Below are 23,133 nucleotides of genomic sequence, written 5' to 3' on the forward strand. Positions count from 1 at the left end.
CTAAGATTTTACAGATGCTGAACACTCCTACAGCCTTTGATGGAAGGTTCCCTTTATGGAGATGTCTCCTTTACTGCTTTTTCCAGATCTCATGTTTATCACATGGGGGTTTAAAAAAACAGCAAACAGAAATCTCTTTGTGGTCAGTGACAAGGATGTCACTCATTCATCCATTTTTGTCTGTTAGAATATGGTTGGAATTTGAAATAAGCTCATCATCACCATGGCCTACTCAGTCTTTATTTAAGGGTGTAGCTGTTCTGGTAAATAAATACACTATAGACCTTTGTACTGCAGACCATTTCTTCCTGCCAATTAAGCACCAGTTTCACTGACTCTGAAGCAAATTCTAGTGCTTTTTAATTTATTTACTATCAGCTTGATGATAGCAGCTGTTAAATGTATCTGTGTCAGAATGTTTATAACAGCTTCTTGAAATTTTCCCCAAGCCCCCTACAGAAAGATTATATTGGGAAGTGGAAGCCTGGTAGGCAAGGATTATTGGCTTCAGGTATTAGACCAGCATGTTTCCAGGATGGGTGCACATTCACCATGGGACAGCTCAGTGAGGCAGGCAGGAGCAAGGTGCTTTGAGTACATAAAGCTAATGGAGCTGATTTTTACTGCTTGGTGCTATAATGTATTACATATTAACTTGCAGTAATATGGCAAAATCAGTTCTACAAGGGCTGTTAAAAAAGATGCCTCATATATTATTCAAAGTCCCCATGTACTTTATATTGTGGAGAGAGTTTGCATTTTTCACATTTGTAGTGCATCATCTGCTGAAAAGCTTTGTACTTCTGTGGCCTGGGCATAGACTGTGGTGAGCTCCATGTGAGTATTGTGTCATTGTCTCGATTTTGGCTGAGAGGGAGCAGAACCAGAACAGCTGTCCTGAACTGGCCAGGGGGATATTTCATAGCATAGAATGTCAAGATCAGTGCATAACCTGCGGGGGAGGAGGAGGGGAGTTGGCTGGGGACTGCTGGTTATTGCCTGTGGGTGGGCTGGGCATCAGTCAGCAGGTGATGAGCACTGGTGCTGTGCATCACTTGTTTCTCTTGGGTTTCATCCCTCTCTCTTTTTAGTCACTATTGCTTTGTTACATTTTGTTTCAGTTATTAACCTGTTCTTATCTCAACCCTCAAGTTTTTCCTCCAGATTCTCAACCCAACCAGGGCAGAGGCAGTGAATAAGAAGCTGCATGGTACTGTTGCCAGCTGGGGATAAACCACAACGATTATAGATCTACATTCAGCCATAAGTCTGATAAAGGATTGAATACTCATAAATAAATTTATTATGAAAGTAAACAGTGGCATCAGTTGGTGGCAATTATTCTGGCAAATTACATGAAATAATGAGAATATCATGCTTTACTTGATGCAGAAATGCCTTAGAAGTGTGTTTGAAAGTACTCTCAAATGTTCAAACAATGGACTAAGAATTTCCTTTCCCAAGGGTTGATAACAATCAAAATACTATTACAGTAAAGGTGACTGATTACAGCCTGGACAATATTTGATTGTGAGATGCCATTATCTTTCAGAAATTCAAAACTTCGTGGGGTTTGCTATATTTAATTTTATTGTTACAGTTATTTTTTAAATTTGGAAATAAAAAAATTAAACTGTGACTTAATTTGTGACAAAAATTAAATTGAACTCAATCATTCTTTATCTAGCATATTTTATATATTTTGTCTACAAAGCCCTAAAAGATTAAATATTGTGATGTATTCACCTATGCAATCACATATTCACAAGGCAATTAAATATTGTATTGGTCTAACTATTTTGTCATAAATAACTAAGAATTCCATCAGCCTTTCCTTCTCTACAACATATTTGTATTGACTATAGTTAAGATTTAAAATTAAAAATGAATAATAACATAAGAAGTAGGGGTACAGACATGTCCATGTAAGGTATCACAGGATCCAGTCAGGTTCCAGTTTTAACTTGCCCATTAACCATTCTGGGCATTTGCAAGGGGAGGACAAAGGCGTGAGTAGGCAAGAGCAGGGGAATGGGAGAAAATGTTGGAAAATTCTGGGCGAGGTTGGAATAAAATAATCCTTGATCCTCTTCTGTTATTCAGAATTGGAACTGAAGACACCTTGACGTGCAATGCAGGTTTAAAATGGCCTCAGAGGTGCTCAGTCTGTCCAGTCTCTCAGATGTGACTAGGGAGCTGCTAACTGAGGACTGCTGCCTTTGCTCCCTTTGCCTGCCTTTGTCCAAGCAGTGGGTCCAGGCACACGTGTGGGCACTGCTCCAGCAGCTCTGGTCCTCCAGGGCTGGATGCTTTGCAGTGCACAAGGACTTGCCTTTAAAAGTGACCTACCCAGAGCTTTATCAGAGTTCTTCCATCATTTTTGCTGCTACCAACCAGTATTCCCCAGTGCATGAGTCATAGTAAGTATAAATAATGTAATAATATTGATGCAAGAATTAGTGTAGCCCTGAACAAAAAATTGAATAAAAAGATCTATAAGGTAAGTAGGCTTGGTTACTGCTTTTCAGACAGGAGATTTTTCTCTCTAACCGTGAAAACAAAGCCTTGAGAGTCCCAAACCAGCATCCTGGAGTATCTTTCTCCAACAAGTAAAAACTGGGCCAAGACCAAGCAGCTGCTTCAATACGTAGGATGCTGGTACTGTGATTTACCTAGAGACCTCTGTAAAAGGTTGAGGTTCTCTGTACCAGCTACATTAGTGGCATGCTTAGTGCTAACCTTTCAGTAAATATATTGGTATAAAATCTGTGATTATGTCATCTCTGTTAGATCTGTGAGGGTCACTGCTAACTCTGCAAAAGTAGGACGTCCTTCAGGTTTCTGAAAAGAAAAGCAGAGGATAAATTTGTGTTAGATTGGTCTATTACAGTACCAGACTTCAGAATTGGATACAAGTACATATGAGATTCCACTTAAAAATTACATTTCCTTTTATTAATACAGAAGAAAAGATCAAATTTGTCATTTTAGAGAAAAAGAAAAATCTATTATTCATGACCAGCAGCATGAGCACAGGCACTTTTTTAAAAAAAATTCCTGACATTTCTTTATACTTATTTCAATTCTGGATCAGAATTCATATGGAATTTCTCCCTGCAGTAGGTCTATGGAAAGCCCTACCTGTTAGGAAACCATAGTATTCAGGAATGCTTCATGTGTTTTTGAAACAGGATTTTCAGTGCTGTAAAATGTGAAGTGCTGCAGCTTAGTATGGAACAAATTCCTGTCTGGTGGCAGACAGAAAAGAGAACTTCTTCCCCATGATCTCTCTGCTGGCTGGCACCCCAATCAATGTTTGCAGTAAACAGGCAAGCTGGATGCAATTTAGATTTCCATCTCTTAAGCCTTTGTTTCACTCAGGATTTAAAAATCTTATACAAAGTTGAAAGGTGGGAGATAAAGGAGACAGTGGTAGCAGCAAGTTTCCCCAGCTACTCACTGTGTATGACTGCACATTTATATGAAAAAAATGCACACAAAGCTCTTCTGAAAGTACTTTTAACCTAAAATGAAAGATTCATTTCTTCTAGAGACGAGTGAAGGAGGGCTCTTACGGGATTAATCAGACGGAGAAGTTGATGAAGTCCGTGTTTTGTTACCAAAATAGGAATTAATAGGTGCTGGACAAATGATGAAAGGACATGAAGTACCAAATCAACTTGGAGAGGGTGAAAGAGGTGCAGCCTAGGAACTGTACTTATGTACAGAGATACTGATATACCCTTGAAAAAGGGGATTCAAAATCTACATTTAGTGGACATATCCACTTGGTATGAATGTGTTATCATTCAGAGCACATCTAGAGAAAGCTATGCATGATACAAATGTGTGAGAAAAGTATCACATTGGACCCAGCAGAGAAACATGACAACGGTGGCATATTCCAAAACCCAGAGATGGTCTAGACCTACTGTACTGAGAGTGTGCTCTGCTTTTCTTAGCTGCAACAGTCAAAAGAACAGAGGCTTGTAAACATAGGTGCCATTTGTGAAAAACATAGTTGGAGGTGCTGATATAAGTGTGATGAAATGTGAAATAAGGATTTAATGTCTTGAGTTTTTAAGATTGCTTTTATATCTATGTTGAAAATTAATAATAAAGTTTTTTCCCCAGGGAAAAAAGAAGAGGAACAAACCTCGTGCCAGCAGCTGTACATGACTTTGTACACAGGATGTGATGCCAAATGTGGTCGATAAAGTCGGTTACCCTGAGAAATCTCATGGACAACTTCAGAATTTGACTTGGTTTCAAAAGGCATTTTGCCTTCTGTGAAAACTTCCCACATCAGTACACCTAGAAGTGAACCAAAATAGGTTTAGGACAAAACAAAAGATGCCAAACCCACAAGCTTTTAACAGCATTAGGGGAATAAAAATAATCCTGATTCTTCTGTGTATTGACAAACACATGCAAACATGGGCAGCCTGAGCTGAATGAAGGATACAACCCAAACAATTTTCAACTACTATAATTCTGCTCTCTTTAAAGTCAGCTACGGTGATGGTCCATGAAACTGAGATTAATATGTTTGGCTTTTGAGGACTCATCAAAAATGCACATTTCAGTCAAAATCTTGTTTTTAGGTGCAGAACTTTCCGAATTAAAAACCCATTTGTCCGCTATAAGCAAACTTTGAAAAATGGGAAGGACTGAAGCTTAAGATAGGCAGTATGGGTAAAAAGTTACACTTTCCTAAATCACATCAGTAGTTTTAGGGAAGCATGGTTGCACTTTCACCTAATCAACTCACCAAATGACCAGACATCTGATTTGCTGCTATATTTTTTGAAATGAAAGACTTCAGGAGATGACCATTTGACTGGAAACTTGGCACCTGAAGAGCTGATATATTCGTCATCAATGACATACCTGAAGAATAAGAGGAAACCATATATATTTGAATGAGTGACATTTCCACAAATGGTTTAGAATTCCAGAAAAATAGTTTCAATTTAGAAACAACAAAATTATATCACTATTTTAGTATAAAATGCACACAAAAAAAAATATACTGGAAGCTATGCACTTAAAGACATTTCTGTTTAAATTAATTATTTGGATTATTCATCAGACATATGTCAGAATAAAACATTTTTATACTATCATAAGACTGACAGAATGGTTATTATTATCATCTTTTAGGAGTATATTAATAAGACACATCACTTCACCATGGGCAGGAAAATCAGCAGCAACAAATAATTAGTCTTTTTTTTAAAGGATGTACCTTTCAACCTCTTTTTCTACCCAAACATGACTCTCGCTGACCATCTTTACAGATGTCATATCAGGGACATCGTTACCAAAGCAATACACAAAGAAATGTTCATCATGTTCAAGGCAATAGTTCTTGTAGGTGCACTAAAGTAATTGTTTTTGCCCAAGCTTATAGGACCTGACCTCCCAGATAAAATGAATTTATGTGCCTAATGTAGGTATTTAGAGGGCAACTCTTTAAATGGTTAAATGACCCCAACATACTTATGAACTCTGGGCACATTTCCCAAGCATTAATGTTTCTGAGCAGATCACATATGTGCAGTACACATTTATTCTCAGGAAAAGCACAAAGGTAATTTTTTAAAAGCACCTTTTAAAGGACGTCACATTGAAATAAATAATCTCTTTGCCTCACTTCCTCATTTTGGTGCAGGCACAGAAACATGGAAGGCTCTTGAATAAGGATCATATGAAACAGCAGTACAAAATAACCTGTAGTAGCAGTGGTGTGTGCTCTGAAGAATTAGGTTGTGTTCCTACCACTTCTTCACAGCCTCCCCAGGAGCGTGAGTCCTAGAGCCACACCACTGATCTCCACTTTGTGGCCACAGTGAGCAATTCAGGCCCATTATTCTTATTCTGGACCCTGAGAGCCACCTTGTCTTACTGTGTTTTCTGATTCATTTGGATAAGTCCAGAGCCCTGATAATGACCTTACTCTTTTGGGGAGCAGTACACCGAGGTACAGGATGGCCCCTTGAAAAACAAGTCCTTAGTTATGAACTGCTAGGGTGTTGTAAGCCCGAGGTTAGAAATGGAGGGTAAAACCAAAGGAGCATGTCTGTGCTGATCTAACGATTTGCAGCTGCAAGGTAAATGTCACCACGACCTTCTGCTCAGAGCCACTGACTGTCTTTCAAGCTCATCTGCCTCCTAAGTGAGCTGATTCAGTCTGCTAATCCACAGAAAAACCAGCCAGTAAAACACAAAAGTGGAGAGCTTTGTGCTGGGCTTGCAAGAGGAAAGAAGAAGACATCCACTTTGGGTAGCATTCAGTCATTTGGTCAGCTCAGCCACATCCTCTGAGGAAAGTCTGTGAGGCTAGGCTATGGTTCTCAGGCTGGTGCTTGTCAGAGTTGAGACTGCTCTCTTTCCTCACTTTGGCTGGTTCTGCCACTAAGCAGAAAAACCACTTCCTTGCTAGGGCAGCATGTATCACACTTCCTGCCCGCCTGGTCCTCCCTGCATTCTGCCTCACCTACTCAGCTACCGCTGCCTCGAGAGGTCAGCACCAGTTCCCAGTTCTGTCCCTAGCGACTTTCTGACCTCCATCCTGCTCAGGAAACTTCTTTCTTCAAACTTCTGGATGCCCTGTGCACTCTGGGCATTTCTCTGTCCATAAACACCTCTGAAGTTTACCTGGCACTTTGTTTACCTATCTTGCATTCACCAAGAGCAAGAGGAGGGCACAACATCCAGTTCATGGTACAGTGGTTAAACAACATTACAATTTTCATCAGGATTCAAAAATTACCCACGGTGGGATTCCCCACACCAGTGAAGCAAGCAGTGAGGTTAACTAAAGATCATGCTGCAGATATCTGAGAATAGGTGCTTACAAAACCTTTGTCAATGTCTCGTACCTTGCCATGCCAAAGTCAGAGACTTTAACGATGTGCTCTGCGTTGACTAAACAGTTTCTTGCAGCCTGGGGAAAATGAGAGAAACGTGTGAAATCACTGCTAAAGAATTTTAAGAGAAATACAGCAGCTGATTATATTTGCTTCAGCTCATACTGTTTATATCTGAAAGGAGATTAGTGCATTGGTCAAAAATATTAGTGAATTTTTATCTCTGGGTCAGTGAACATATTTCACTACTGTGTAATTACACATACATAGCACATAGCAACTTAAATGCCTGGAGTATGAGTTGCAATATGTTTACATATTCTTGAACAGTGAAAGAATTTTAGTCTGCAGAGTCTAATGATCCAACCAGATACATTCCTGAACATCAACACTAGGAACAATTAGTGTAAATTTTAAAATTTGTTTTGTGATGTTTTCATTACAGAAATCAGCAACCTTTTGGTTATTTTCAAGATTTTACATTTCTTCATGCAGCTAGGTAGGAGAGGAGGAAGATTTCCTCTCTACATCCAAATTTGAGCATTGAAAAATTATCAAGGATTAAATAAATTCCTCTCCTCTAATTCCCTGCCTATGGGCAGAAAAGCCATTCATATATCCCAGCATCAACATATAGCAGTAGGGAGCCAAAAAATATAGATAGGAAAATATTTTCATTTTTAAAATTCTCATCGTTGCTGACCTTTTGTAATGCTGTGATTCTGGTTGTGTTCTAATCACTTATTTTATTGAGATGTCCTAATACCAGATAGTTCCATGTCAACATCCTAATTTTCTCTGACCTCTCAAGGGTTTTTTCCAATGGAAAAACTTCTCTCAAGCAGTTTTTTGAGCTGTTCATGGGCAAAATAACAGCTGAAAATTTGGGTTTGCCTTATTAGATCCTGCAGAGCTGAAGTCTTACAGGATACATAGTGTCCCATAAAATGCAACAGCACATTCTTTACTGCAAATATTTATCAAGAACCTCTTGATAAATAGAAATATTGATGATAACGAATAGAACATCTATTGTACTTACTAAATCACGGTGAATAAAGCTATTTCTTTCCAGATATTCCATCCCTTCACAAACATCCTGGCACATTCTCAGGAGAACATCTCTGCCGAGTTTCCCCCGTCTTTGCCGAAGGTAATTGAGCAGGCAACCATTTTCCATGAATTCAGTCACAACGTAGAGAGGTTTGTGATGTGTGCACACTCCATAAAGCTGGACCAACTTTGGGTGGGAGAGTTTCCTGTTTAAAATCACATTTTAGACAGGCTAATATTTGTTCTGGGCAGGTAACTAAACTTTTGATTCTCATGATGGTTTTGAAAAATACTTTCACTACTTGATAAACAGTGTCCTATTCAGCAGTCTTCAGAGTTCTCACAATACTTAGCACATTTCTCTCTACAACTTCCTTCAGAAAGTTCACTCTGTGAACTCATAATTGTTCATCAGTTATATAAATGCAGTGAATGCAAAACTTGATTTGGTTGATGCAAAATGGAAAGGTCAAGTTACATTTGGCTCGCAGACAGGGGCCTTGACCCTGCAAGGGTTCTTCTCTGGGCTTTGCCAAGACCTCATGTGAATACTTCCCTAATTTGCAAAATTTGCAGATATGGTAATAGAGTTTCTCAAAAGCTTTAGTTAGATAAAAGTTCTGCCAATGTTCCTAGAGACACTGAGTTACGGATTAAAGAATAGTTGTATGAGCACATTTACATTTTACCAGAACATTTGTTCCCCATTGAGCTCCACAGTACAAAGCAAGGCACACTCTAAATAACGAGTCTGGGCATAGGAAGCATGTGCATCAGCTTGTTCAGACCTTTATATCAGACTTTCTGTCCCACATGTCCACCATTCCCATCAAAGTACTTTGTCTGTTTGTTTGAAATGGAATTAGGTTGTATTTATTTCATGGTAAAGTGACAGAATAGCTTTTGTACTTACATCATAAATTTGGCCTCCTCCATGAAATCATCTTCAGACATTGCACCTTCATTGATTGTTTTGATGGCAACCTTGATAGTCTCTTTCCATTTACCAAGATAAACAACTCCAAACTGCCCACGCCCAAGTTCTTTCAGGAACAACAGTTCAGATGGGTTTAATCTCCACTCCTCTGCAAAAGCAAGCCAATATGTCAGGAGAGTCAGGCCAGCTTTCCTGAGCCATGCTCCAGGAGACACATCTTGCTGATGGCAGTTAATGAAAACTGCAAAGCATTGCACTTGTTCATCAGCTATAGCATGAGTTTTCAATATCTGAAAATTTTCACTGGCTCATATACGCTTAAATATAAATGCTATTTTACCTCTTAAAGAATGTGATTAGTGATTTTGTTTAATGTAGCAATGTCTGAGGCTTGAAGATAAGACAAGTGTTTAGCTTTGATTACACGTGAGAACTTTTTTGGCAATATATGTGATGTTCTTAGCTCCAAACATGTTCAGAGGGATAGTATAGCTACAGAAATAGTCACTGGCTACCTTTATTGTAATAACTCCAATAGTTCAGAAATATTAAGCCTTGAGATTCATGGGAACATGAAAGATACTCTGTTTTGGAGGTTCGTATTGTCCAATAGTTGGTATGAAATTCCTGATCGACATACACAAAACTGCCATTTATTGCTGTTTGTTTTAATACCATGTAAGATCCCATTCTTATTTCTAAAACCTGCAGAACTGACAAAGAAAATCTTCTCCATAAGTAGTATTAATTTCAGGTCTCAGTTTTGGTTTCCTAAGCATTTACATAAATCAAATAGCCTTTCAAAAGCAATTAAATGTCTATTTGAGTCTTAGGTTTGCTTAGAAAAGTCCAAATAGCTCTGAATGCACTGGTTGTTGCAACAGAAGCACTGAAGCAGCTGAGTCAGGTGTCTCATTTGGTACTGATACCTTACACTGTTTATGTGTTTGTTATTACCAAGGAATTTCACAGATACAGCTTAATTATTAGCTGGGTGAATATGAGCTAAATTCTTGCCTAGGCAGATAGCTAAATCTCCTTCAAAAAAGATAAAAAATTTACCATAACTCAGTCTTGTAGTTTCTGGTGAAGTACATCCATCTGATCCGACTGGATGTCGGAGACGTGTGATAAGACCTGTAGGGCACAAAGCCACAATTCTGCTGACCAATTACTTAATCTTAAAATACACTATATCATACCTCTTCTCAAACAAAAATACTTGGGATCTGGTATAAATTTCTTATTCCTTGAAGTTACTTTTGCCTACAGTTTGCTCAGATAAAACACTAGAGTGAGAAGGAATGGAGAAAGACTGTTTAATAGGGCCCTGACTCCAAAAGTATTTCTGCTTTCATAAAGCCAACAGTAATATTCTTGCATTTTTGTACCATGACAGTGATCTTAAATGAGTTCTAAAATACTTTATCATCAACATAAGCAGTATCTGCCAGCATGACTTCCCAGGTTAGAAGTATTTGTGTTTCTGTCATTTATTTTCTTTGCATTCATAAGCCAACTGTAATAGTGAATACATTCTTCACCAAGGATTCCCTGAGTTCATTGATTCTTCCCACTATTAATTTTAGGACCATTTCTGCTACAAGTGTTTCCTCCAATTTTCCTCATTCCAGCAAAAGGCTCTGTCCATTCCCATATCTTCCCCTCTAGTGCAAGTGATCTCTGTGTGTTTTCCCATCTTCATTCATTTAGAGTAAAACCATTTTATGTTGTGTTAAAGTGATGGGCAGAACCAAGGTGAAGGATATTTTTAATGCTAAAAATTATAAAAATCTGCCATCATCAACAGTGAGAGGTGTCTAATCCTGGTAAGCTGAAAGCCAGTGCTAGAGAGTCCTTGTGCTCCCTCATTCTGCCCTTGATTGTTTGTGGTATGGGTTGGGGTTTTTTTCCAAATCAGTAGACTGCTGTCTTACTGATGCTCAGCATAGGTCCTGCTTTTATTAAATTGCACATATGCAGGTCCTTTTGTAGACAAAGAAAGATTTCTTATCAAATTTCACCCAAGTCCCATTCAGTCAAATATGAACCAAGAGAATACAGAGCAGGCTTTTATCTTTGCTAAACTCATTTCATACATATAGATGAGTTTGGTAGTTTCACTTCCCCCACGGTATATCCACATGACAGCTATGACTTTGGCAGAAAGAATCAAGGCATACTTGAATTCATTAGCAATAGAAACACTTGTATCACTTTTTATAAGGGAAGTATTAGAAAAGGATGCAAAACCATTATCATCTCACATGTTTTACCTGCAGCATTGTGTTGATGATACTCGATGAGTTCAGGAATGGATGAAAAGAGGTAATTTTCTGCTACGTAATATTGTCCCAAGTGATTTTGTTTAATTTGATAGTGCAGGATATCTCCATTATGACTTCTGAAATCAACAAAGCATTATGATTTTCAGTAAAAATAATTTATACTACAAATCTGCTTAAATTTCACTTTGAAAGCATAGAAAAATCTGAAAACTTGGGACATAGTTGTCAGTTTAAAATGGCTCTGTGTAGCTGGGACACTGTTTCAGGAGGGAAAAAAAACGGATTCCTTTAATGGCTCTTTCTCCCAACTTTGGGAGATAATTGCACAATGGTTTTTGTTGCCCAAGTATTTTTTATTCCTATATCATTGCATTCATAAGAATAACCATAGTGTTTAAGAAGTGTTCCTCCTAATTTAGCATTTATTTGAATATGACCTCTTAAAATTAAAATGTTCTTAATTACCCACATTTTCTCCCAAAAACTTGAACACATATTCATGTATAGCATGAGATTAAACTTTCTGTTCTACTTTATCAAAGGGTCTTCGTTGGAGCTCTTATTTGAGACCTTTGTTTTTCTGTATTCCTTTGCATTATCTGTCTTTTTAGCTTTCTGTATATTTTGCTGCCTATCTATCCCTGTTTTCTGTGACACTCAAAATTAAGCAGTTAAGTTTGCATTTCAGGCTGGTGGTTGCTGAAGGTTAGTACTCTAAATTGTGGACACAGGGTCAAGAAGTACAAGAAGTAGAGATATGCAGAATACTGCATCAGAATACAGAAACATTATACAGTCTGCATTACTGAGCCATTGTCAGAAACACTGCTGAGCCTACAGAAATTGTGAGCCTGTCCCAGCACAGGGATGGTGGAAGGGCTGGCCCCATGTTTCCAAGGAGGGAATGGAGGGAGGGAGGAAGAGGGTGGTGGTAACAGCAATGCCTTTGCTGCTCTCACCTCTGGCTTGCTGTAAGAGGGAGACAAGGAAAGCAGACACAGTTGATACAGGGGGATGTAGATGGGATGATGAAGAGGATGTAAGACCACTTGAAATAGGTTAAGTCAGTGCTGTAGATGATTGCTGCTGATACAGGCAAGTGTGAGTCCTGTGGCTGCTGTCTGGCAAAAGTAAGGGGTGAGGTGATTTTAGGAGACAAACAGGCAAAGCTTAAGGACAGCAGAGTCTGGGATGGATTTACAGTATACAGAGCCTGTGGAGAAAGGAAACATTTTGGTGCAGGGGCCAAGGGCTGTGGCATGGTTTCCACAGCAGATCATTTGAGAGTTTCAGTGAGTGCAGGTAATCCTGTCTTGCCAGGACATTTGCACACTGACTCCCAGATCCACTGCCCACCATCGTCTTTTCTGCACACAGGGTGATTAACTCCACATGAACAGCATCCCAGGGGTTCCCTGCTCTTTTGCACTGCATGCCCAACCTACCCAATTACTCTGAGGAGTTTGGAGGAAGCTTTTCCATCACCTCTTGATTCAAATCCTAACCATTCAGAGGAACTCACCCTTTAGCTCGTGAATACATGGACAGCGTAAGAAGACCCTGTCGGCTTGAATCCCTGACAATAAACGCACCTTCTTTGGGCTGAAAAGAAATACAAGTAGAGTTATTTTATGCTTTTGAGCTTCAATAATGCTCCCTTGAGATAGGACTTGCAGCAATTACCAAATTATGTAGAATACCTATGACTATTCAGGAGGAAGAAGTGGAGAACAGGAATGGATAGCCAGGTACATGGCAGAGCAAAATAAGCCAAGAGAAAATAGTAAGTACCAGGCAGCTTCTTAGAGATAAGAAATTTAGCTGAATTATACTCTTCAGTGTGAAGTAGTGAAAATGCTTTGATTCATTAAAAAATCAAATTGTACAAATCACTCGGAAAGAAAAACAGTTAAAACAATTCTGAGATGTTCTTCCTTGTTTTTTCTTGTCCCAGGCCTGAGTTTAGTCCTTGAGCAAAGACCCAAAGAGTTGGAGTGAGTTAGGCACTTTGGTAACTGACAGAGGATAGAATGCAATATGGATCATTTGCTCTTTGTTTAAGGAAGAAACAGAAGTTTGTTAAGTTCTGCTAAGCTCACTAATTAGCTTACTACATGGATTTGAGTCTTCAATGTCTAATGAAACCGACAAGCATAGTAAATCATGTAATTTGATTTATCTAGCATGGAAAATGTACATAGAATTTGCTAGGGCTACAACTTAAAGCTTTGTAAAGCCTGGATAAGCTGCACTCTGCACTTACACCAGAAAGCTTTTTTGGTTTAAGGTACTCTCTTTCTTACAGCATACCAAACAGATTTTGAGTTGACTGTGATAATGCTCTTAATGCCTCTAATGACAGATATTTTTCAGTATTGTTAGCTCTATGTGTAAGCTGAGTTACCTTCTGGTGCAAAAGAAGTTCTGCCTGGCTTCTGTTTATGTTTCTGCAGTACCACCTGCAACGAGGAGATGATAACCCACCCTTAATTTCAGCCAGTAAAAATGAATGTTTGCTTTGCTTCACAGTTTAGTACATTATTCCAAGTCAAAAATATGTTTAGAAGTATCATTGTATATGAACATATCTTAATCTGGAATGATTTTATTAGACTTTTCTTTTAGAACATTTTGGCCCCAATTTACTGTGATAAAATATTAGCTCAAATAAAAGAAACTCCAGGAAAAAGTTATGCCAAACTGTGACGAAATTTACAGTCCTGGATGATGTGTCAAGCCCTTCTTCTCTACAATTTCTCAGAATTTTAATCTTCTCTCCAGTAATTTAAATTTCTAGTAATTGGAATTAGCTACATGATCACAACAGGCAAAGATCAGAATACAGAAATATTATGCATTGGGTCTAGAGAAACAGGAAAAATCTGGGCTCTCACACTATGATTCATATAAATGAATGTTAATTCATTTTAAGAGCAATGTTTTGTGACAAAAAAAAGCTTTTGATAAACATGTTAATGTCTAATAAAAATTTGAAGGATCAAGCATTAAAATGTATCTGCAATCCATTTTTAGAAATGAAAGAACAATTATAATTTTCAAAGGTACTTACTTGTATATTTCTAAATTGCTTTTCTTGTTCTCAGTCACATAGTTGCTGGGAATTAGACCTTCATTCCTGAAAGAACATATTAGGGATAATATTATAGTACAGTGTAAAATATTAATTGGATTAAGATATATATCATCCCTTTGTTGAATTACAAATGTTCCTTATACTAGGGGCTATGTTGCTAGATACTGAATTCCAGCATTAGAACTGAGTAAAAATTTGAATCCTTTCATCCCAGGCACGACATTTTTGTCCCACGACTGTGGATGGCTTCTCAAATTAAAAAGCCAGATGGTATAGGCTGAGATATAGAAAAAAGATGTTTTTCTTCTCAATTAGAAGCCACCATCTTTATTTCTGGCCTATACAAAGCTCCTATATGAAGAAATATAAAATATGCGCTTGCTTGTATATACAAAATAGTTGTCAGTGTACTTTTGCTGAAAACATGAGTGGAGAAAAAGCATTTAAAATATTTAAAGGAGAAATCTGAAGGGAAAGGAGATGTTTATAACATAATATACAACTATTCCCAACATCAGAGTACAAGATACACTGAAGAAAATGCAAAGGAGAAAGGGGAACAACACAAAACAAATATAATTGTCGAAAGGATTCCAACTGAAGTTATCCAGTTCTCTAAAATAAACAGGTATTTTGGGTAAGAGGTATTATTTCAGGTATGTCTTCATAATCTCTATGGTTTCATGAAGTTTTTACATGTTTTTCCATTGTAAAGCACTTGAAATACAGAAAGCTGGATTTGCACATGGCTCAGAGCCCAGTGATTCACATGGTCTTCAAACACCCTTATGTTGCTCAGGAAATTCCTGAATGTAAGGCTTAACTCTGAATTCCCAATGGATTCTAGATCCCTGTCCATTTCTGGGGTGCCAAACCCTGCTGAAAGTCTGCCCAGCTGATGTGTGTGCCTCATATGTAGTTGAACACTTTCAGGCCTGTTCCTAAATAGTCCCACAAGTCTCATTCTATCTGCCCACTTTTGCACAGGTTGTTTTGGGCTTTTTTCTTTCTGTGTAGGGAGATTGAAATAGATGCCCTCTCTCTTACCCATGTCGGTCTCTTGCCTTCCACCAGAAGGGATCATACTGTTCGAGGATAATGTATTCTTCTGACTTCTTGAGAGGTAAATCTAAAGGCCCTCTAGCAAAGAAGTCACGGAGTGCAATAACTCTGGGTTTGTTGGTGTAGTCTTCGAAGGCCTCGGCAGGCAGAGGAGGTAATGGTTTGTCCTTAAATTGCAATTGTTTCTTGCGCTGGTGAAAAATAAAAATATTTTTCATAACTAGTCTTTTCTGTACTTTAACTTGCTTAGTTACTTTTACTCTGTAATTTTTATGCAACATAGAACTTTATATGCTCATGAGTCAGTTACTCCCCTACTTATTGTGCTACTGAGCCACTGTACTTCAAATCACTTCAATTCTCTCTTTTCACCTGCCAAAATGTTACTTACCCTGCACTTCCAAATAGATTCATAAGAAATGTCTGGTTGTGAGGCAGAGTACTGGGTCACGAGGACAGTGTCAGGGTCCAGGTTCACTTTTGTTCTCGTTTCTCTGATTTTGAAAAACATGAAGCATTTGTGTGAATGCATATCTATAAACATCCTCATAAAAATATCCATGGCTATACATGCCTTCCTTCATTAGGGATATGCAGAATACAGGGTTTTTAAATGCCCACATATTTGCTCTTCTATTGCAGATATTTTATTAAGTCCTTTATGTGTAGATATTTAATTACTAAAAAGCTTAAGCATTTCACATACCTTTCTTGCACTGTGCAGCAGCAGCAGAAAACAGACTGGATGGTGTGATCTGTGAACAAGAACATTTTCTATATTTACAGTGTTCCTGTTTGTTCACAAAACTTACAGAATTAAGGACTACCCTACGTGCTTAGATCCATTGCTAGCTCTGTCTTGCTGTGAGATATCTAGCAAATCATAATGGCTGAATTTGGAGCCACCAAAAACAGCAGAGCTTTCCTACCACAGTCTCCCTTACAATGTTTTGGCAATTATAAGGCCATATGTATGAGCTAAATCAGCTCACTAAATCAGCAAAAATAAATAATAAAAAAAAAAAGAGACATTGTCAGCCAAATTCATACTGATTTGACTGATAACACTCTACCTAGTGCAACGAGGCATATGAGAATCTTGTCAGGGACAGGAGGTAGAGAACTGTCCCCTTCAGCACTGACATAATTTTAAAATTATTCAAGTCAAATACAAAACCACGCTTGCATGACAAGCTTTTCTTTATTCTGAGGTTTATTAAAGGAGACACACTACATTAACTTCTTTGAATTAATACTGATTTTCCTGTTTCTGCAGCCATTAATATAATAAATGCACTAGTCCAGGTTTAAAGTGTGGAGAGAATATATGCTTTTAAACTTGCATGCCAAGGGGCTGATAATCCTTGTTTATAAAAGTGTTTATAAAATCCAAAATATATTGGATACATCATCACAAATATCAAAAATTTAGAGAGAAACCAATCCAATATATCTTGTATGTGCAGCAGAAAGGATATGATATTAAATAGGTCAGAAGGCATTAAGAAGATTTTAATGAGGTAAATAAATGGTTGACACTTGCTCTGGTCCACTTCTACCCGGGCTGAGATGCACTTTCCCCAGTTTGTGTTCCCATACCAGTTTGAGCCAAGTTTGCAGCAGTTATGATCCCATACTCTTTCCCTCTGCACCTCATCTCAAACTGAGCAAGACAGGATGCTGAAAGGGCAGGTCATCCCTTTCTGCTGGGCCAGTTACCTGAAGTGCCTCACCCTCATGCATCACCACTGGGCAGTGACAGGGCACCTGCAGGACAGGCTCAGGTTTTCAGGTGCAATGTACAGTCTTTAAAGAAGCATGAGAGTCAGGGATGGAGAGAAAAGGTTCCCCTCATATTCAGCTGCACTAACACAAAATAGACTTTATATCCCACTATATGTCTTATTTTTCTCTGCCACAGAGGTTGTAGTTTGCAAAGAGGCCTCAGATTTTTATTTGAAATAGACTTCCCAAGGTCTCAGAATTTTGCTGCTTTGTATTTCATATAATATTTCTTTGTGCAGTCCTACCAGTTCCTTCTGCATTATTTGTTCTTCCCTCATGGCACTTTTGCATTGTTGAACTTAATGACCTAATCCAGCCTGGAATAAACAGGATGTCCCTTCTGGTGTCCTGTGAGACTTTTTGCCATTGCCTGCTACCAACTGAAAGCCAAATGTGCTAAGAGTATGAATCTTAGCATTCAAAACATTAAGCAACCTTACTACATTAGGAAAATGAAATTATTTTCCCTATGAAGGTACATAGCATAGCAAATCTTGTGCTAATAAAAGAAACAAGAATGTTGGATGTCTGAATGGTAAGACCAAACCGAGTTCTCAGTTGGAAGAGCCCTGTCTCATGAGTGGTTCGTTTAGACTGTCTTGAAAGTCCAGGTGAAGTTTCCCTTAGACTGTTGAATCCTGTGATGAATCTATTGTGTGGGAAACAGATGAGCTGACAGTTATCAGAAGACACCATCAGTTGTTTGATAAAAGCTTTTAGTGACAGCTGTGAAAAATGCAGCAATTAAAAATACCCAAGCCAGCTGACAGAGATAACTGTCTTCACATAAGCCAGGCTAAGATATGGCCAATGAAGTTTATTTGTTGCATAATTGTCCAGTGTACATTGAATTGTCCCTTGGCCATTTAAAACTGCCTCATAAATAGTGAACACTGTGGGTGAAAAAAGGCTTGGGTTTCTTTTATTTCAGCCAGTGACATGAAGTTTAATCAATGTCTGTAAAGTATGTCGTTATTTGCAAATAGGAACTTGATATTTGAAATCCTGTTTCTTCTCATTGAACCATCTAGTCATATTTCTCATCAGTTTATTTGCTCTCCATTAACAACGTTTACAAGAAATAGAAGCAGCACTGCAGACTTTCTAGGTAACACTAGAATAATCTTCTAATAAGATTTTAAAGATTTGGCTGTTACCATAAAAGCAACAGGTTCAGACAGATATTATGGATGTGTAATTCTGTCTTATTTTCTTTACGAGCCCAGTAATTTGAGTATATTTGTAGTGTAGGGTCAGGAATCCTTTTCGCCTTCAGTGAATCTCAGACTTACTTTGTTAATGGATGATTTTTGTGTCTGATATCCTCCTTTTACTGTGCTAAAAGCAATTAGGAATAAATGACTGTATGTGACATGTTAAAAAATACCCTAGGCATATATGGTATTGAATATTTAGCCTCTTTTCCTGTCCATACAGAAGAGGTATAGGTTGAAGCTGCAATTGTGATGTTTCCTTCCTGGGACATATGCTTCATTTGGTGAGCAATTTTTCCAAGGGTAGAGTGTAATCCAATAAAGATGACAAAATATGATATGATAAATTCTGCAGACTGTAAATTAAGGCTCAGATTAGACTAAGGCCATGGATCAGATAAGACCATGCTGAATTGCAGGATCTGAAGGAGCAACACAGACTTTGCACAGTCCTGTCAAAGTTTAGTTTTCCTCATTCACTCTGTTGGAGTACTTTAGGTGTGGAATCACAGCCTATCAATCCAGCAGACATTTATCATCCTAAAGCAGATAATTTCCAGCTCTTTGAGAATGAATTTGTCTTTAAACATCTTTTCTCAGCAACCTTGGTCACTTCTGAAATTCTTTTGCCCCCGCATTACTCCTAGAGTATTTGTGAAATGAATTCATCAGAAATTAGTACCAGTGTAAATTAATGCAGTGCAAAGTTCATTTCTGTTTGCAAGTTTGTCAAGTCTGCTGGGAAGCATTATCAGAGCCCACAGAGAAAGGCCTTCAGCTCTGCAGAGCTACGTCCTGCTTTGGTTAAATTGACCAAAGGCCAGAAGCTTTGACCTGATGGCTTGAAATTTCAAAGACTCATGTACTGATCTATGCATTTTACATCTTCCCTAGTCTTTGGTAAGCTTCTTGAACTACACTTTTCCCTTCCCATTAAATTCGTATTTATTAAGTTCATAACTTACTTCAGAAAGTAAGCCCAAACTGTGATGCTGTTTCAGAAAGACTTGGCCAACACTGCAGATGGGGAAAGCTTTGATACATTGAGTGAATAATTTGATTTTACTTGCTCTCCTCTTGGCCTCCTGCTCGTGGCCAAGGAAGATGAGGGCTGCACAGCAGAGCACATTGTCACACAGCAGGAAGATGGCATTTCCTGCCTGACACTTCTCACCCCCACATGCACCCTCTCACGTCTTGTGCTCTTCCTTCCTTTCTCTTTTCTCAACAGCCAACTGAAAAACTGAGAAAGAATTATAATACCTAAACGCCTATATTTTAATTTTTTTTTAAAGCTGTCATTTAAAATACAAATAAATTGAAAATAGATAATTAGAATTTACTAATTTAAAATATTCTTTCTTGATTATCCCTTCTGCTAGATTGCTGAAATCAGTGGAACTATTCTACCTGATTTCCTTTGATTTTTCACCAAGTATATTTTCCTAAGCAAAACATTGGATTTGTCAAGAAGTGTCAAGCTGGCCTTGATCCCCTGGGCCCTAACTCAAGTAACCACACTGAAGAATCCATAAATTAAAGATTAGTCACTGATGGTATCACTGAGAGTTGTGCATCAGCAAGGAAATCACATTTTGGATTCCATATTTGGAAGAGAACAGAGAGACCAGTTAGATTTGCCATTTTATGAATGACAGACTGCTTAGACAGGACACGGGAAAGAAATACAGGCTAAGAGGAAGACATATTCCATAATTATTAACAGTAAATTAATTCTGAAATCTGTTAAAATAAAGTACTTAAGGAGATATCATTAATTTTAGATTCCACTTCTCTTTTTCCCACCTAACCAAAAAGCTTCCCAAAAATTAAAAAAAAAAAAAGTGATCAAATCTTGCTTCTTTTAAATCCATAGCAAGGAAGATTTCTCCAGCACCCACAGCCCCATTAAATCTTTCAGCTCACATTCCCTTGAGTACAAAAACACAAGCTACCCAAACACATTGCTTTGATCCTCAGGGTACATAATAATGGAACAACTAAATTCAGTTGTTTAAAACCTAGGTTTAAATCAAACAAGAAGAGTATTTGAGGTGTTGAATCTAGAACTTGCTGTCTTCCTTCTTCAATTGTATAGAGAACTTTTTATTTTTGCAATTTTTTATGAAAGCTTGCCACCTTAGACAAAGTTATTTAACACCGGAACAAATATATTGCATTTCACTGCTAATGTCTTTTTTTCTGAAAATGAGAAATTTAGGAGGAAGACACTTGTTTATAAAGCAGCTTCACATTATGTCCCTGGTGACAGGTAAGCAAATAGGAATCCCAACACTAGCACAGAGCCATGACAGCCTATTGAAGTACAGTGCTGTACATCAGACCTATTAGGATGCTCAGTTTGAAAACAAGAAATAACCATGGCACGAGAAGAATGTGGCTAAAGTAAAAACACTAGGAAACTGGTGTTGAAGCTACTATGACAAACACTCAGCCTAAAAATGTGCAGCTGGCATTTTGAAAACCAACTTCTGAGTCCTGGAAATAAATTTATCTGTGAACAGATAAATAAAACAGAGCAGATGGGATGCAAGAGGAAGAAGAAAAAGATGGGTCAGCTGTCAGGAACAGCCATTTGCTTAAGCAGCTTAAAGAGAGTCCCATCAGAACAGAGAAGGTAGAGTGAAAACACATCGTGGCCTGATAAGAGTCCCACAATAGCCAGAGTACACTTTGGGTTGATAATGTCACTGTATATGTGCACATTCACACATATATGTGCAATCTTCCTCCTGTCTTCAGTTGTTACTCACTGTAAACGGCAGCTTTAGGAAAGTAACATCAAAGACAAAAGCAACAAGTTAGAAATTAACTTCTATCGTTTGCATTTTATACTTTTATTATTTCACAGTATTCTTCACTTGAGTTTCGTTTTCTGAGTCACTGTTTCTCAGAGCACTATTAACACTGAAATCACTCTAGTCCATGTCCAAGGTTTGCACTCTTCTACCGTGCCTTGCAAGAAGCTCTTGCAATGGAGCAGAAGGTTAACTGTGTTCAACACTACAAACTCAGCTTCACCCATCAAACCCAGACCTCTGCTCTAACACATGGTGTGCCTCCTGGTGTAGCCTGGCAGTTTTCAACATTAGTACAAAAATCAATAACCTGGTAAAAAGACATAGTATAGTTTGCTTCTAAAAGCACTTTAAAACACAAGCTTTCAGCTTTTGCTGTGTGCAAGCTGAGGCTTCCTGTCTTTCCTGTGAATTTACTCTGGAGAAAAGATAGGTTTAGTTCTGCCAAATTTTTTATCCATGTCTACGCAGTTTACAAGTTTAAGAACAGTATGTGGAAATATCTCCCTATATATATGAAAATTAGTTGCTTTGCTAAATCCATCATACAATGGATTAATATTTGTGCGTTAATTTTAAAAGTCAAGACAAGCAGTCTTAAGAGGTCCCCTTAGCAGCGCAAGAGAAAGTAGATTTGCATTTTTATGACAATATTTAAATACTTCATTTACTAAGTACACTGCTGTTGCACAAAACAAAACTTCAAGATCAAAATATGCAGCCAAGTTTACTTACAGGTAGAAAGAATCATGTCTGGTTATCCGTTTATATTAAAATGAAAATGCAAATCTCTCTTCATCAGCTGTGTCAGTAAAACAGCCCAAACTGAGCTCTTTGCTCTGATATGAAGCATGGTAAACCACAAATACTGCTTGACCACGCCTACTTACCTTTTATTTAAAAGAAAAAAAGCCCCAAACAGAGTAGAAGGAGAAAAAATGGTCTGCTTTCTAGTATCAAACATTTTATAGAAAAGAAAGTTATTAAACTGTTACCAGTTGGTCTAAATATTTCTTTTAAATAAAAGTTTAAAAGCCACAGCAGATATAAATCACAGAATTTGGTTTTGTTCAGATGAATTTTTGACCCCAACATTTGAAAAAAATCAGTTATAATAAAAATGGGAGGAAGGGCTGAAAGTTGCTTAAGGGTGAGTGAGCTCATCCAGAAGAAAGGATGGTACAGCATTTCACCCTGCCTTTGAAGACACCAGGAGAATCAGCAACACAGCTGCCTCCAGAGGTGTTCTGATCCTTTCTAAAATTAGCTACCTAGGGCTACACTCAACTCAAAAAAATGAGTTCATCTAGAAACTGGGTTACTCAGAGTTTCTGACATTCTAAGTATCAAGCCAAATACCAAGCAGGCAGAAATTATCTTCAGGTACTGGGAAGAGGCAGGTGAAAGGGTCAGATTCAAAGCACCCATCCCACTGAGAAATCTCCTGCCAAAAGTTCATGCAGTTGGGGTGTGTTTTATTATACAAATCAATGATAAATATTTAATTATTGCAAAGAAATAGGATTAAGGTTCATAGTAATCAATTAATCTTCTGATTTTCCTAAGCTTCATTTGGGCTTTAAGGGAAACATTACTTACGACATGATGTATTGCTGAAAGAGTTAGTGACACCATACTTTGGAGGATCTTAAGAGAAAGCAGGGCTCAAAAGAGCAGGTAGGGAAGGAAAGATGTGTTTGGCTTCCCTTAGATGTCCCACATTGCTTTTTCCACTGCTTTTTCTACTAGGTAGAGTAGAAACCCCTAGATTTTCCCTTTTAACCATACCTGCTGACGGTATTGATTGGAGAGTGGTTTTGGACTCAACAATTTGACAGGTTGGTCTGCATGGTTGGAATAATCTTCTGAGACTTTGTCATTAAGGAAATGGGCATTTGAATCTTTTCTGGCAGCCTTTAGCTTTTCAATAAAATAGCATGAGAAAAGGAAAGCACTTCTTCGAAGAAAGAGGAGGCTTCCTCCTTTTGAACATGAAGGCAAACATTAAG

The 23,133-nt window shown here is 38.0% G+C and overlaps 1 protein-coding gene across 2 annotated transcripts; it reads right to left on the reverse strand.

Moving 5' to 3' along the window:
- Nucleotides 1-1,324: 1,324 nt before the first annotated feature.
- TXK (TXK tyrosine kinase) lies at nucleotides 1,325-22,585 on the reverse strand. 2 transcript variants are annotated; one of them, XM_014887968.2, is made up of 15 exons: nucleotides 21,860-22,585; nucleotides 16,013-16,061; nucleotides 15,698-15,800; nucleotides 15,292-15,497; nucleotides 14,221-14,286; nucleotides 13,555-13,609; nucleotides 12,673-12,752; nucleotides 11,139-11,266; nucleotides 9,925-9,999; nucleotides 8,839-9,010; nucleotides 7,915-8,131; nucleotides 6,885-6,949; nucleotides 4,772-4,890; nucleotides 4,157-4,314; nucleotides 1,325-2,841 (listed from the first exon to the last, which is right to left on the reverse strand). In XM_014887968.2, the coding sequence occupies exons 1-15, from the start codon at nucleotides 21,873-21,875 to the stop codon at nucleotides 2,773-2,775; spliced, it is 1,578 nt and encodes a 525-aa protein (XP_014743454.1). In that variant the 5' UTR covers nucleotides 21,876-22,585; the 3' UTR covers nucleotides 1,325-2,772. The 2 variants fall into 2 exon arrangements, with proteins under 2 accessions (XP_014743454.1, XP_088019458.1); XM_088163332.1 differs by lacking the exon at nucleotides 21,860-22,585 and having other exon boundaries at nucleotides 16,013-16,077.
- Nucleotides 22,586-23,133: the final 548 nt, after the last annotated feature.

The sequence above is a fragment of the Sturnus vulgaris genome, chromosome 4 (assembly GCF_052056855.1).
Source record: "Sturnus vulgaris isolate bStuVul1 chromosome 4, bStuVul1.hap1, whole genome shotgun sequence".
NCBI lineage: Eukaryota > Metazoa > Chordata > Aves > Passeriformes > Sturnidae > Sturnus > Sturnus vulgaris.